Source organism: Tauraco erythrolophus, chromosome 1 (genome assembly GCF_009769465.1).
Source record: "Tauraco erythrolophus isolate bTauEry1 chromosome 1, bTauEry1.pri, whole genome shotgun sequence".
Classification (NCBI taxonomy): Eukaryota; Metazoa; Chordata; class Aves; order Musophagiformes; family Musophagidae; genus Tauraco; species Tauraco erythrolophus.
Window position 1 is genome coordinate 118,400,958 of NC_141465.1, and position 16,983 is coordinate 118,417,940.

At 39.4% G+C, this 16,983-nt stretch overlaps 1 protein-coding gene across 1 annotated transcript in view; it reads right to left on the bottom strand.

The window, feature by feature from the left end:
* Positions 1-16,983, bottom strand: part of DDX10 (DEAD-box helicase 10) — a 218,175-nt gene that overhangs the window by 144,351 nt on the left and 56,841 nt on the right. Inside the window, exon 13 of the mRNA XM_086621671.1 lies at positions 14,201-14,675. Coding sequence (XP_086477797.1) covers positions 14,201-14,675 — 475 coding nt within the window. The remainder of the gene's footprint in view (positions 1-14,200; positions 14,676-16,983) is intronic.

Here is a 16,983-nt window from a genome sequence, read left to right on the forward strand (position 1 = left end):
ACAATGAATTTTAAGCAACTTAAGTATAACAAAAAAAGAAAAAGTATTTTCACGTAGCATGGAAAATGAGCTCATAGCATTTGTTCAGAGTAAACAAACCAAATACAGGAAAACAAACCGGTTACGGGTTCACAGTTAAAAATAGTAACCTGGGTTTCTCCCACCACCTTGTATTTCCTTAACTACTGTACAACCTCTAATGACTGAAGAACTTGAGTCACCCTACGTTAACGCCATTCTGCTCAAACACACAGCTATACTTCTGAAAAACTTCATGTCACCCAGATCTAAACAACCAATTTGTTATGATGCTGAGCCATCCCATTAAACATTCCCAAGGTAAACCGTGGTCACTGACATCTGTAAAGATACTTCTGAGCTTTGAGAGCTTCACACCTCTTTGCAAATGTATTCAAAGCTTCCAGCAATACATGGAACTTTTTCTGTGAACCACAAATTCCCACCACACTTTAAGGGGGATGAAATTCCAAAGGAACTGATCAAAAGCACCAAAGAGAATTAAGAATATGAAAGTTTGGGTTTATTCTTGAAACAAATTTAGCAAATGTGGCATTTGGAAATTAAATGCTCATATTTCACTGATTTTGTAGCAACCTTATTAGCCTAGCTTACAATTTTCCTTCCGTCTTACCACTCCAAACAGGAACATTACTCTCTTCCCCTTTCTTTGAGCATGCATGCACTCCCTTTCTTAGAAGTCAACGTGAGACACACTTTTTCAGGCATATTTCTTCCTATGGTCTTTCTGTCCAGGTACTGCACTTGGGTTGTGTTGGGACGTAACCTAAAGTCCTCTGAAACCCTACACAAGTATCACTGTAGACTATTTGAAATATGTACATGGAAAAGAACATTTTGATCAATAATCCAGATTTAAAAGTTTGAATATTTAGTATAAACATTAACCTGCTGAATACATATCTCTATAGAACTTCCATCTGAATTTATATTTAACCTGGTTTTGATAAAAACACTTTAATGTAGATTTGAGCCTTCCTGCTGCAAAAATGAGACTAATTTAGTTGGGAATATGTTTTTTAGAAGTACTGCATTTCTCAGATGAATAACTGAGAAGAGCTAAATAATTCTTTAGCTGTAAAAGCTTTATTTAGGCACAGTTATACATGCATAAAAATTGTTTTTGCTAATTTTTGTGGATGTGACCTACCTTCCTCCTTATGTTTAGACTTGAGAGCTAGAAGCAACAGTACAACTACCTCTTTCTCCAGTTTAAATGCTCACTTGCTTGCCATTAACTCCCCTTTATCTAACTGGGTGAGTTACCATATAACCCACCAGAAAGCACACAACAAAGTCACTCCTTCAGGAGAGAGGGAATGCCGCGGCATTCCGCTCCTGAGAAACACTAAAGCAGCAGTCAGAGGTGGGACACAAGGGCAGCCCAACCCAGGTTCCGCTTTCAGCCCCTCCACCGTGGGCTCTGGGAATCAGCAGTAGGAGCCTCCCACAGCCACGGCAGCCTCCAGCCATACTGGCACAGCCCATCCCACTCCTGCCCTCTCTCAGGGACACGGCCACAGCCACAATCCCTTCCAGGCAAAGACAAGCCACTGAAAAACACTGATCTTCAGTCTGCCACCCACCTCACCACGGCAAAACTCAAGCACCTCGAAAAGCCTCCTCCCCAAGTCCTTTCTCCTTCACCAGGAGGGGATAGTATCTTCTTAGATGTTCTTCTTATCTAACCGATATATCAGTCGCTATATCAACTCAGTAGCCAACACCTTGCACCAGCAGAGAACATGCCCTTGTCTAAATTTCCTCCCAACATTCAGACAGGCACAAAATCATAATGTAAAATAAGATCTGCTCCAATTTACTTCACATCTATTTTCAAGAAAATATCTGAGGAACTGCCTGGCTCTGTAGATATTATGGCCAAGAAGTTCCAGTATAAGGGAATACGTTGGTAGGCTGGTACAGGCACACAGGCAAGACATTCATCTACCTGAAGACCCAGAGAAAAAGGACAAGTGAGATCAGTGTTCAACTCCACCAGTTACCACCTACTCCAACACCAGCACAATGCGGATGCCAGGACAGCCTTACCCTTTTGAAAGTCCACAGCACTTACACTACAGAAAGGTGAGTACGTAACAACAGCATCATCTGAAACTCCTTTTAACTGTTATTTCAGTACGAAAGCAAAATTTGAAAACAACGTGCCAAGGCTTGTGTTTCATTGAGATGCTAACACATGACAGAAAGACTCAACTTAAAATTACATGTCAATTCTCCGACGATTTTTCACTAGAACAATTCTACATTTCTTAAACCACTATTTGCTTGTTAGTCTCTTTTCAATTTACCCAGTAAATATTCCATTATAGCTGTCTTAGTTTTAATCATTAGCAGCTGTTCTACATTACACTACGAAATGTTTTGGAAGACTATTATTGCTCATAAGTGCTTAAGAAGTGTCCAAAGGTAAAATAAAATATGAAGATGTTATTTTTCCAACCATAAAAGAAGATTAGCAGTAACAGAGAAATAGCAAGATTGATTAGCTTCAATGACCCACTGAAAAATTTAGCTAGACTAAAAAGAATAAAATATTCTTGAAAATTGAGAGAAGTCAAAGTAATTTATGCTTTAAATTTCTCACATAAAAAAAAGGATTGGGAGAGTACAGCTACAAGAACAAAACTGGCTAATGAAAACATAACATTTCCTTGGCTTAGAATAAATGCTGATCTTAAAACCAAAGAGAGAAAAATTACCTGCAGACGTGATACATAAAACTTTTTTTTTTTATTTTAAGGCTTGCCTTGTTAAGCTAATTATAATATTTGAATCAGCAAGGAGCAGAAATTTGACTCAAGTTCAGTCATTCAAAATACTCAACCTTCAACTCTCACACCATCTTCTCCGTACCTAAGGAACTATGGGATGCCTTCCAAATTACTTGCAACATTTGATAACATTCAATAACAGTGTCCCTAAGCTAAATGCTGCCTTAATTTGCATTTGCACATTGCATTTTCAGTTTGTATCATATCATTCACCTCCTCCATAACAGTATCACATTTTGTTCTCACATTCTTCTGTGTGCTAAAATAAAGTCTCTCTTGCAGGCCAAAGAGATATTTGCTGGAATACCTTTATTTTCAGCTGCTGTAGTCTTATTATGTCTTCTGCTGTCTTTATTCTTCAATCCCATACCCAACTCTTCAATGTAACATGAAAAAAAGAGTCCAAACCACTTACTAGTAGTGGTGGATTTTGAATCTCTTCATGTCTTCAGATCCAGACAGGATGCTTTTTGAAAGATGCACTTAAGCAAAATTCAATTTTTGCATTCAATACAGGAATGACAGAATAAAATATGAGAGTTATGATATCCAGGGAAGTCAGATCAGATGATGGCTTCTCTTTACATCTATAAAATGTAACTACCGTAGCACTAAAGAGCTGTAAGGAAGGGGAAAACGGGATCACATACCAGATGAGCAGTCAATATTCTAAACTGTGGTAGCAAGTAACACACTAACACGTATTTTAAAAAATCAGCACAAAAGAGGCAGTATAAATTTTCATAAAACATGATGTTAAGAGAGACAGGAATCTGCTGACAGTATCCTACAGGCTCCCCAAGGATCAGGTTAGAAAGACGTCTCAATTCATTTACCATCCCCATACAAAACTATGGCCTTTCAGCTCTGGTCTCTCACCTTATCCCTCCTTTCTCCCTTCAATCCCCGCTTGACACCAGTCCCTATAGCTTCTGTCACAGCTACTTAGCAAGCTTTCTTTTACAATGCACCTCCATCTTCTAACACTCTTTCTAAACTGGTCTAACAGCTATATGTACTAGAAACTCCCATTCAAAATACGTGTCCTAAAGCTGATGATAAGATGAATATTCCTTCTTAGCCCACTAATCAAAATACATTTTGCATCAACACCCAGTGACCCACCACAGTATCTCATCGACAGCACCTCTTGATTTCCACTACTGGTAGTTATTTTCTTGTTACTGCGTCATTCTGACATGTAGCACACATAAATACATTCCAGATGGCACACTTATTTTTAAAAAGCTTCAGCTTTTTGTCACCACCATAAAAATGAATAGATAAACAAGAACTTATTTATACTCACTTTTCAGACAACAATGTTGGGGAAGCTATTTGCACAAAAGCTATTGAAAGTAACAAATTACTATAACCCACAGCTGTTACGCAAAAAATAAAAACACTTAGTATTTTATCTGAGACCCTAACATTGCTCCACAAATGGCAATGAAAGCACCATGAAAACAAAGACTTAAAATTTCAACTTCATTCTGCAAATATACTTCCCGCATCCAATAAAAGTGACTCTCAAATTTCAACATGAACTGAAAACCTCAAGAAAGAGGACATCAGAAAACACAGTGAAGATGTGTCTTGCAAATACAGTACCCATCCGTGGGCCAGGACGTGTAAACTTCTAAGGAGTTCTGTGGAAGCTGCCCTCTTCCCATACTCCATCTCACATCAACTGGGCATTGCAGGAAATAACAGCAACAGTTCTGAGATCTATTCTTTGGCAGAGATAATGTAATTCTAGGTCAGCATGCAATTCCCAAAATACATGAGCAAACTGAGCAATTACCCATTTCTGCAAGCTCAAATCAGTGACTTCCCATGTCTGCAATATAAAAGAATCCAGCAGGATGACCAGATTACCAGTCTGTAAACAGCTATGGTTGAAGTACAGTTTGGCTTTCAGTGTATCTTAATGTAAAAAAGCTTCAAACATAAAGGCTTAATGCAGCTGCTAATATGCATTTTAGTATTATCAGTTTGTTTTTCTGTTGCCCTTTGTTAAAAAAATAAAAAATGGTTGGGAGTGACACTGAGATCTGTGATCTCACCAGAAGGACCTCCTGCCTCGTATTAACCATATATAAAGAAGTCAAACGCAAGAACATCACCCAGAAGTGCAGATCGACAAAACTCAGATTAGTACCACACATACGAGGGAAGAGTGATGACTACAAAAACAGTATTTCCCCAAAATTAGGAGGTATAAGCATTATTTCTCCACTAAGGCAGAAGAGATCCATGGAGACAGAAATACATAGTGTAATTTTATGCTCTTCAAGACACGGTACTTCTGTTGTGAACCTGGTGGAAAGCTGCCACTGCAGAGCTGGTGTGTGAGAGGACTCTGGCACTCTGATTCAGAGATAAGAAAGTGTCAACATAAGCAAAACATCAACTAATATTAATTTTGCTCAATGCAGAGATTATGGAAACAAGGAAGGCACTTCCAGCAACTCCAGTTTAAAATGAACAGTGGCAGTACTAGCTATTATTTCAAAATGATACTGGTTTGTATTTCCTTCCCAGCATGCTCATAGCAAGACTGGCATGGCACAAGCGTGCCAGACGCACTCTCTTCCACAGTGCTAGCAGATAAAGTTAATTCTAAAGTCACAACACTTGTGAGGTTGGCTTTTCTTCTCCAGACCTGCAGTCTCTCTGCAAGAAGCACAGTCAATATTAGCACAGAAAAATACCACGAAACACAGTTTTAAAAAATGCTTTGTGGCCTTGGTCACATACGGGACACATTTGAGAGAAATTATACTGCCATTTAGCTCCTGAAAAAGTTACCCTCGTCATTCTGTTCTCCCACGGGTTTCCCCTACTCAAGGACACCAACACTTCTTCCCATCTGTATTCTTTTCTGAGGTATTTACTAACACACTCCCAATTTCTTCAGGCATGTTTCCCAGACATCTGACTTCTCGGGCACAACCCTATTACAACATAGGGGTTTACACAGAACATATAGGGCCATAAGGAGCAGGCAAAGCAGTCCACCTTGATCCGGTGAGTATCAGCTAGATCAAGATTTTCTGCTGGAGGAACATACATGCGGCTCAGGCAAAGGAGAGGAACAACCCTGCATGGAAGTAAGTGCAGACCTACCACAGGAATGGTGTGGTACAGGTAATGAAGGATGGGAGGACCTCTAAGACTTCCCTGCCAGGCTGGCATAAAGCAATTTATACTTCATTTACTTTGGACTCAAATAAGGCTAGCAGCTGTGGCCTTAATTGTTTTATTTTCCCTTCACTCATTGAAAGCAGAGCTCCTTTAAGAGATTTTTATCCTCAGAGGCAGTAGCCGCTGCTTTACCCAAGATGAAGAGGAGAGAGCCCAGCCTGCAGAAGGTAAGAGACTCCTTCCCAGCTGTTCTTGCCAACACCACAATTCTTCACAGCTGGGACAAATCAAAGGCTCATGGAAACACAGAGCATCAGCCCCATGTGACCAAGCAGATTTTCTGTGATCACTGGTACAGCTTCTGGTCAGTCAGCAGGTCGCTATTCAAAAGAGTATACTACATGCATTTTTCCTTTTTAAAATAATCATTAAATTAAAATTTGTATGTTAATGATACTGTAATGAATTATCCAGGGACTGATTTTGGCTAACAGTTGATGAATCATCACCAAACTTTTTTTTTTTTTTTTCACCATAATTATCAAAAAATTCCAGCTAAAAATTACACTGCTCAGATAAGAATTCGGAAATCTGCCAAAAAATATTGTTTAAAATGTGCATGGGTAGTTTGTTAAGGGATGCTTACAGTAGCAGATGTCTGAATCAGAGAAGACATCCACATACACAATAAAGAATAATTCCCATAATTTTAACTACACACTGTTGGTCTGCTTTATTACTATTTCAGGAAGAAGCATTTCCTTTAAAAATCAGCGCTCTATAATTCCTAGTAGCATTTCACAATTTTCAATTCACTCAACTTCTAGAAAAATCACTTATCCAGAAGCTATGTCATAGTTATAAATACTTCCAACACCATCACTCAGTAAGCATTCAGGGACTAATGATTTTAAAGGAAATTGTAGTATTTTGGACTGTACAAATCCTATGGATTCAGAGAATATTGATTACAACTACACAGTTTTAATGCAGAGAATCTGGCTCACCCTCATCTATGAAACTGCTGCAACATATTAAACAAGGCTATAAATCAGTGATTAAGGACAATTAAAAACTAAGGATATTACTGAAGGCTTGAGTGACCTACTAAAAGAATTTAACAAATGATATTTTACTGAATCATATTAAATCATACAGTACCTTCATATTTCCTGAGATATAAGGCCACACATCTGTCTCAGTCATTTTAGATCTACTCAATCACAAGACAAAGCATGCCTCACCGCAACCTGAATTCGCGCCAGATGCTGAAACCTGAGCTGGTAAATAATGTTCTGGCCTGCTCGCATCACTCCACACTGCACGAACCATCAATCCACCAGAAAGATCTTCGCTAAACAACAGGTTCACAACTTACACTGTTAAACATGACTTTCAAAGTACTTCAGTGCACATTAGCCACAGAAACACTTTGTAAAACAGCCTTCTCTCCTTAGGACAGCATACGATGTGATACTTCAGCAGGTTCAGAAGAACGAAGACAACTCGTGAGGCTGCTTCAGATGGCATATGGAATTAAGGGGTTTTTTAAACTGCAGATTTAGTAGCTAAAATAAAAGGGTGGCACCGCTTAGTTCAGGAGTGTGCTACAGTGGCTGCTAACTTGTGAACACCCCTTGCTCCAGAAGACAAGCAGCACATTGTAGGTAGCTGGAAAAGCCACCGACTTGTGAACAACTCCCATCAGACCTGGGGAAGCCTTTCCTAGCTTAATGGAGAAGGTACTTTTCAAAAAGCTGGAACGAAAATGTTCAAAGCAAGTCCCCTACACATCTGGCATCCCTCTATGCCAGATTCTTACTTACAAAAGCAACAGAGGTCACAAGGTAGACTGTGGACATCAGAAATACCACCCTCCAAAACAGTTCAAAAGCACTTTCAAATGTAAAACTTTTCACAGAATCTAAGCCCAGTATAACAGAATTATGTACTCCACAGCTTACGATACAGAAAGCTAACCTGATAAGGGCAGATACTAAAATAGAATTCTTAGATTATACTTTCTATCCAGATTTTAAACACAATCAAAAATATTTAGGATAACCATTTTATGCTGCACACATACCTTAAGAGACACATAGCAGATAGTTATTCAAAATAAACAGTTTACCAGTAACTCAGAATTTTAATGCTATAGATTTTCCAGTTTTCCTAAGCATTATGGAGATTGACACGAATTAAATGCTGCCTTAAAGGTACAAGAAACTCAAATATTTATAGTGACTTTTCATACACTACAGAAGCTTTTAATAAGTTGCTAAAAAAATAACTGAAATAGAAATCATTAGAGAAATCTGAAGACGGATGTGGAGCAGACACGAGGATGCTAAAGCAGCTAACCTGAAAGATTAAAACAGTAAGTGATCTATGGATCTGGAGTTTAATATAGATTATGGGCTTTTACAAAAGACTATTTGAAAAGCCTGTTATACAGTTTAATCTAACAAGTAAGCCATGAATGTTCTACTTAAAAATAGTAATGCCAGGGGAACGAACAACCCTGCAAATCTTAAGAGCAAAAGTTGTCCAAGAACACAAGGAAATCCGTCCCTTGTGTATCTTACAGAAGCACTCCTGAATGACAAGCCTTTTTAGAACTATAAAGAATATAATATAACTGGACATCATAGACATTCTTAAAGAAACAAGTTTTGGTTGTACTTAAGGTACTGAAATTGCACGGAAAGAAAATGTGATTTCTTTAAAGTTTTCCATGTGCTCTACAGAATGCATTCTGTGTTGGCTGCTGTGCATAGAAGAGGCTCGAGGCACCGTCAGCAGGTTTCATTTCCATTCACCGCTCATAAAAGATATTTTTTCTTAACACTGTATTCTTGAAGCACTTTGGCTAACATCCAAATGTAGGCCTACTTCACTTGTATGCAAATATTTTGTACTTCACATAAATCATTACTTGCTGTAATTCAACTAGAAATACACAAGCATGCTGTTACTAGGCCGAGAACCTAAGGCACTTACGTTCTTAGGAAGGAGAATTTATGGTATGTAATGCATCACTCTACTGACTTTTCTTTAACTTAAAAATAAGTAACTTCTACATACTCTCCTCCAGAATGCTAGCTTTGCAACATGTCTCCAGGGAATAACGATCTTTCCATAGCTAGCAGGCTGCCTGAAGCAGCTTTCTTCTCTTGGACACTACACACCGCTACAGCAGGAGCAAAGGGGACTGTCCATAAGGGAAACAAGGCTGCTATCGACATCAGCCAGCTCACTCCATTGCTTCTTCCCTCCTTTGGGTACGTCCTATCTCGCCATCCTCCTGAAAGGCACCGCGGAGACAGTCACACATTTAATATGAATTAATATGAAAGCATAAGAATAAGAGCTAGTAAGAGCTGGTAAGAGGAATGAGAAGACACTTTGCACATAAAGCAGTACAAAAACACAAAATTGGCAAAAATTTATCTTATAGCATGGAACAGAAGGAGAGAGACCCCATTCCGAAGGAAAAGTCAATGTAAGAGAAGTAATGAAAATGAATCACAACTCTGAAAACTAATTTTGATTTCTCCGAGTGGTAGCAACATCACAGAAGAAAATTCTAGCGGACTATGTCCTCGCTTTGGTACACACTAAATTATGTTTCCTTGATGCATTTTCTGTGCGAAGTCCACATAACAACTAGCTATCGCTCTCTGCTTCTTGGCATAGACCCTCCTATCATCTCTAGTTAGGGAGATTTGCCCTCGTCTGTTTCCTCCTGCTTTGATAAGCATACACATAGCCAGGTTGTAATATTCTCGTCTACCACGTTCGTTTGTCTGAGAAGTATCAGAAAATGTCATTACATGTAATATCGTTGGATTACAAGGCAAGTCAGCCAGGTGAGACAGAATCATGACATATAAAATAATTTCCCTCCATAGCCACAGTTTTCAAACAGCAGGCTATTTGAAAGTCCAGACTAACTCCAAGGAATCTGCAAGTCTTAGATTACTTAGATTAGATATAAGGAAGAAATTTTTCACTCAGAGGGTGGTGAGACACTGGAACAGGTTGCCCAGAGAAGTTGTGGATGCCCCATCCCTGGAAGTGTTCAAGCCAGGTTGTATGAGGCTTTGGGCAATCTGGTGTAGTGGAGGGTGCCCCTGCCCATGGCAGGGGGGTTGGAACTAGATGATCCTTGAGGTCCCTTCCAACCCAAACCATTCTATGATTCTATGAAGTACTATTTAAGGTAGCCCTCTGTACGCTTATGCTTACTACAGTGTTCTAAGCAGACAGTAAATACTCCACTTGAAAAGTTTTAAAGTTCCATAAAATCATGAGATGAGGGAGCAGGGAGGCAGTCACAGCAATCTTAAGAACTCAGTAGTTTAATATTCTCTATTCTAAAACAGAAAATTCAATAGCAGAAGACAAGTCTAACAGTATGCAGTATGTCTGACAAGATGACTAAAATTGAAGTATAAACAAAACCAAGAAAAAACTACTATGGGCTTAATCTTAGTTCTCAAAATAAATAATGCTTGAAGTATAAGAAGTATAGCCTTTGCACTTCCCAATGCAATAACTAATTTCATAAAATTAGCATTAAAACCAGCTTGTAACTAGGGAGTATTTATGTCTTTGCAACATCAATACTGCTAATATTGTTAAATGCACTTTAAACAAATAGTTTCCATAATGTTAACACAACAGCTAAATACTACATATCTGCTAATGGCTCTATGCATATAGCTGGCCTTCTTTTTATGCATAAGAACATTGTACTTCGAAATAAGCCTCATGAGTTATACCACCAGCTAAAAGTCCTGATACATTTAAGTAAAATTCGTAAATAGGCCAGCTAGTGAGCAGCTCTTAAAAATGAGCTCAGAAGCTCATAACAAAATTGTAATATCTGCCAAGGTCTTTCACCTTATCCAGGGCGGCTTCTTTTATACAGCAGCCCAGAGAGAAGAGATTTTTCTTTCTATTTGTTGTCACAAAATGACAGAAACAGAGTATATACGTGGCCAGGGGCTGCACTAAGAAAGGCGAAGAGGAAAAAGTGGAATCAAGCTGCAAAGCACACCATTAAAAGAACTAACATCAGGTGTATCTCACTTCACACCATGACATACCTTTCACTGTTAGGTCGGGCAGCTCGGACATTCAACAAAATCAAAATGTTCTAAGAAAGTCACACAAATCCTCTTCTACTCCATCATCAGTTCACATAACCCCCACTCCTTTTGCCCAGTTCCCTTCCCTTGCTACAAAGATGGATGAGCCCACCCTACTTATGACCACCATCAGATGGCATACTCAAAGCCAGCCTAACACCTCCTCCTGCTCCTTCTTCCACCGGAGGGGCTAGGGAAGACACAAGGACAAGGAAGCGATGGTGTTTTTAAAAACAGCTATTCAAAAATTGAAACTGAACATAATATTTCCATTTGCAATAACATCCTGAAGCTCAACAATCACAGCGGGACTGTTTTGTTGTCAACAAGAAGCATAATATAAAAATAGCAAATTTGCAAAATCAATCACACACATTAAAAGAATAAATGCAAAATGAATTCAACCTTTGTGAGAATACTCATAATCTCTCAATTGAACGATCACATACTAATGGCTCCAGAGAAATCCTACCTTACTTAGGACAAAAAATAGATTTAAAACACCACTCTAACTGATCTAGTCGAGTATACACTGTGTACGTACTCCTAGAATCTCTGCAGCGTTTGATGCTCTTCATTAATGCACTGCCTCATCTTAGCAATGCAGCAATGATCCAATATGCTGTAGTCAACCTGGTTCCTGAGTCCTCCGTAGGAGGACACTCCAACATATAGCAACAGGAAAGCTGCACTCGTGCTGCTCAGTGCTTCTCATGTCCCAGAGGAATCAGTTCTTTCTAATTTATTAGATACAAACTGATCTACCTTAATGCAGCAACAATCACTTCAAAACTTTTATTCAGAAAATAAACAGAGAAAAAATAAAAAGTGCTGCAATTTACCAATTTGTTTTTAACAAAAAGTGGTGCTGAGGCATATACATGAAATAAAAAGACAGACAATGCCTGGATCTTTCTATGTAATTTCTATTACGTGCATTTGTCTATCAAAATGTTAAAAGACAATATATGGTTAGTGACAGAAACCTTTGTTCTCTTATTCCTAACTAATATAGAATCCTTACATTTAAAGCATTCCACAATTTATAATAAATGATTCTATGATTCTATATAATAAATATATTATTCTATATAATAAATCATTCTATGATTCTAATTTATCAACAATTTTCACAGTAACATTAGGTAATAAACGCCACACTACCATATGCATCGGTCAAGACTAGTTCCGCCAGTTAGGCACAATATGCTCTGCATTTCTGCTTTCTGAAAGTTACATATTGCACTATCACAGGCACTTCTGTAGGAGATTATTTAAATTATATTTAAACTCTTAATGATACAGACATTGAATTTTCCATTTTTTTGTTCACAGCTGCCTAGAAGAATAACTAAATATTTCATTATTATGCCCCCATGCACAAGAGGTTTCAGATGATACAAAGTCTTCCAAACTTGCACACCAAGTAACTCTCACCGCAGTTCATCAACGCTGCATCACAGAAAATAACGTCTGACTTGCCTGAGCATAAACTAACCTATAAATGTTTAATGCTGGAAAACTGTTAAAAGGTTACCCAGTGAGGTTCCAAATTACTTTCTAAATCACTGGTATTTTTCATTAAATTTCTTTTGTTCGTTCTTTTATGTCAAAGTTTCTCCTTTTACCATTTCCTGAAGAAAACTTCCCAATTCACTTTCCAACATACAAAAGCAAGGTGGAATTGGCTGTGTATTTTAGCAAGGAAAATCATGGGAGCACTATGAAAGCTGTGAGAACATCATTCTTTAACCAAGGCAGAAATCTTTGACTCCATTTTATTTTTAAAACAGCAATTCCTTTCTACATGAAACTGAAATCTATTAATAAACATAAGCTACTACCAGGCAGCGGCTGTGCTGGGGCTGGACAGCTCAATCTTAGAGTAACAGGAATAGAAAGGTAATTCCAGGAGCATTATCCTCCCATAGTTCTGGGACAAGATGGCAACCTGCGGCAGCATCCTCACCAGAGAGGCGAGCGAGCAGGCGGTGGTCAGGTTACTGTGCAACTGCTCATCCTCGACAAAGTTAGCTGGGAAAAAAAGTTTGTGACACTTCACTAAATACTAAAGGAAAGATGCTGCTTATATGCAGCTAGTGGGCTGATTAGCATAAGGCCATGACAAGAGCCCCGTGCTGTTAAATACCATTTAAAATACCAGTTGGAAAAACGCTTTGCTTAACAGGAGTCTCCCCTGGCATGCATGTAAGTTCAGAAAAACATCTCACTGAAGCAGATGGCTATTTCACCTGGATTTCTTTACTAGAGAGATATAGTTGCTAGATAGCAAAGGATACACCAAAAATTCACCATATGCACGGACTAAATCTGCTTTATAGAAATAATAAAACACCAAACCACTCTTACTATAACATTGTATTTAAAGATTAAATGAAAGTAACATTTCTCAGAACACCAAGTGCAGAGAAATCCTGAATTATAAAGCTACTCGCCAAGGAAATGAAAGATCTACATGAATACATTTAATAAGCCTTTATAACCACGCTTCTCAAGAAGTGTGTGCGCTCTCTCTCCCTGATACTGGCTCAATTCCTAATAGCAAAGGTCCTGTTGAAAGTAAAAATTATGGTTTGAAGGGTACATTACTGTAAAGATCGTTTGTTACGATTTGTATCGGGAAGTGGCTCATCATGTATTGCAATTTGCTTCCCAGTGCCATAAACTGCGGTACAGCGTCAAAATTATGACTGAAAGTGGCAGCTATTTTAGAGAGGTACAAGCAAATTAGTAAGTGGTAGGAATTAAAACTGTCAATTTTCCCAGGCATTCAAATCATGTTATTCATAAATCAAAGCAACTACAAGGACATTTGTTATGCAAATAAAATTACTTTCTGCTAATAACATAAAATGATAAAAGCGTAAGTCACACCACTCATCTTTTGGGAGCAATTCTGACCTCTGACACGTATGGACAACACATCTGACTTCAAGCGAGTATTCTGCTAAGAGCAGAATTTCCTCCTTTCTCCTCCTCCTTACTTGGAGTATGTCCCATATAAAATCATTAATATTCATAAGCCTTACTATAAAGTGAACTTACCTGAGTTGGATTATCTTTAGATTCCACTCCAAAAACATTCTGCCGTTTCACTGTCAGCAAATCAAGATCTTTCATATCATCATCGTCGTCGTCATCATCATCTTCAAAGAACTGCATGGAGTCTGGGTTTGGAATCCTGCTTGGTACGGGAGCTTCGTTTTCCTCCTCCTCCTCCTCAGATACCTCTTTCGACTCATCCTCAGACTCACCACTCTCCTCAGTGTCTTCACCGTAAGCAGAACATTCTTCAGTTTCTTTCCTTCTCGCCATTTCCTTTGTTTTGTTAACAGGCACCTTTCCACTGACATTAGTTCCACATTTCTCAACTCCTTCCTTGTCTGTCGAGCAGAGGGTATTTTTATTTTGCTCTGTCTCCTTCAAGTGATCTGTCCCATCAGCTGTCTCATTCGCACACAACTGTTTCCGAACTTTTTGAAGAAATCTCACACGAGGTGCCATTGCAAGGCCAAGTGATCTAAAGCGTGGAATTAAACGTAAATTAATCTGAAAGCTAGATACAGAAAAATTGACTAAATTAGAAGCCCTCATCGATGACTCAAGTGATTCCACTTTAATTATGGTAATTCATATTGATACATTTTGACCAACATATTTACAAAACAATATTTAGCTTAAAAAAATGCAAGTGAACACTGGGAGAGGAAGGAAGATGAAACAACTGAGAACTCTCAAGAACAGTTACCAATCCTCCCAGAAAGGAAAGCAAACAAAGAATCTGAAAGGCTGTAGACAAATTATCTGTGATTCACAGTAAAATATGGTGGAAGGAACACCAACGTAAATTGGTACTGAAGATACACAGATGTCATGTCAAGGACATATATAGTACTGATGTTTATCAGTGTCCTTCACTGCTAGGAGTGCACCCAGAACATTTATCTCCACCATCTCATGCTGATGGAAAGATCAGAAGAATAAACACAGTATGGATAAATGACAAATTGCAGAAAAAGCTAAGGGAGATACATTTCACCCTTAAAGGAAATCTCACCTGCCTGCATCCCTCTACAGCAAGACTTTAGCTTCATGGCATGTGTAACTAGCAGTGCCAACAATGCTATTATTTTACCCAGTTATTCATGACAATTCAAAGTTACACTGACATCTATAGTCAGGCCCACCGATTACTACCCTCTTCTTATTTTCCAAGTTGGTATGGATGACATTAGGAAAAGAAACATCTGGACTATTAAGAAAGATCTCAGGGTTTTGGGAAGAATGTTGAAGGGATCGGCGGCCCAAGTAATATTCTCTTCTATCATACCGACTCTGGGACATGACACGGGATGGAAAACAAAGATCGAGGATTTAAATAATTGGCTACAAAAGTGGTGTGAGGAAAACAACCTAGGCTTCTTTTACCACGGGCTGACCTTAATGCCAGATCTTCTGTCTAGGGATGGGGCAGGTTTGTCTCCACAGGGGAAAAGGCTGCTCGCTACAGAACTAGCTGGGATCATCAACAGGGCTTTAAACTAGATGTGAAGGGGGTGGGGGGTATTGTCAGACTTAGAGGATTAACAGCCGAGGACGGCCCTCCAGTGTCTGATGAGAGGAGTGTAGGCAGGTGCCTTCGGCCTGCTGCCTCAGGGATAGTAGGGGGTGATATGTGTAGTCAGGAGCAACACACAAGTTGCCCAGAGGTAAAAGAGAATCCCAAAAATAACAGCTCAGGTAATAAAACTTCCCCCCCTAGGGGTGCAGTGGGGTCGAAAGCCCAACTTACGTGCTTCTATACGAACGCACGCAGTATGGGCAATAAACAAGAGGAACTGGAAGCTCTTGTTATCCGGGGAAACTATGACATAGTTGCCATCACTGAAACATGGTGGGATGACTCATATAACTGGAGTGCTACCATGGATGGCTACAAGCTCTTCAGGAGGGATAGGAGAGGTAGAAGGGGTGGGGGGGTTGCCCTGTATGTAAGGGAAGGTCTAAACTGTTTAGAGTTAAATGTTGGGGATGACCTAGTAGAATGTCTGTGGGTGAAAATCAAAGGGGGGCCTATGAAGGCGGATATTGTAGTGGGAATCTGCTACAGGCCACCCTGTCAGGACAGTGAAACTGATGAGCTATTCTTTAAACAACTGGGGGAAGTCTCGCGCTCACTAGCCCTTGTCCTTATGGGTGACTTTAACCTACCTGATGTTTGTTGGAAGTATAACATGGCAGTCAGGAAACAGTCTAGGTGGTTTCTGCAGAGTGTGGAGGACAACTTCCTATCACAACTGGTCAGTGAACCGACTAGAGAAGGTGCTCCCCTAGACCTGCTGTTTGTGAACAGAGAAGGTCTTGTGGGAGATGTGAAGGTTGGAGGACGCCTGGGGCATAGTGACCACGAGATAATAGAATTCTCAATTCTAGGGGAAGTTAGAAGGGGGAACACTAAAACGGCCAAGCTGGACTTTGGGAGAGCTGACTTTGGGCTGTTTAGAAGTCTGATTAACAAAGTCCAATGGGAGATAGCTCTCAAGGGTAAGGGGGCGCAGGAGGGATGGTTACTATTCAAAAAGGAAATTCTGGAGGCACAGGAGTGAGCTGTCCCTGTGTGCCGGAAGTCGAGCCGCCGGGGTAGAAAACCAGCTTGGATGACAAAGGAGATTTGGGAACATCTCAAAAGAAAAAGGGATGTCTATAAGTCTTGGAAGAATGGGCAGGCATCCAGGAATCAATACAGGGAGGAAGTTAGGACATGTAGGGAGATAATCAGGGGGGCAAAAGCCCAATTGGAACTTAGACTAGCCAGCTCTGTAAGGGAC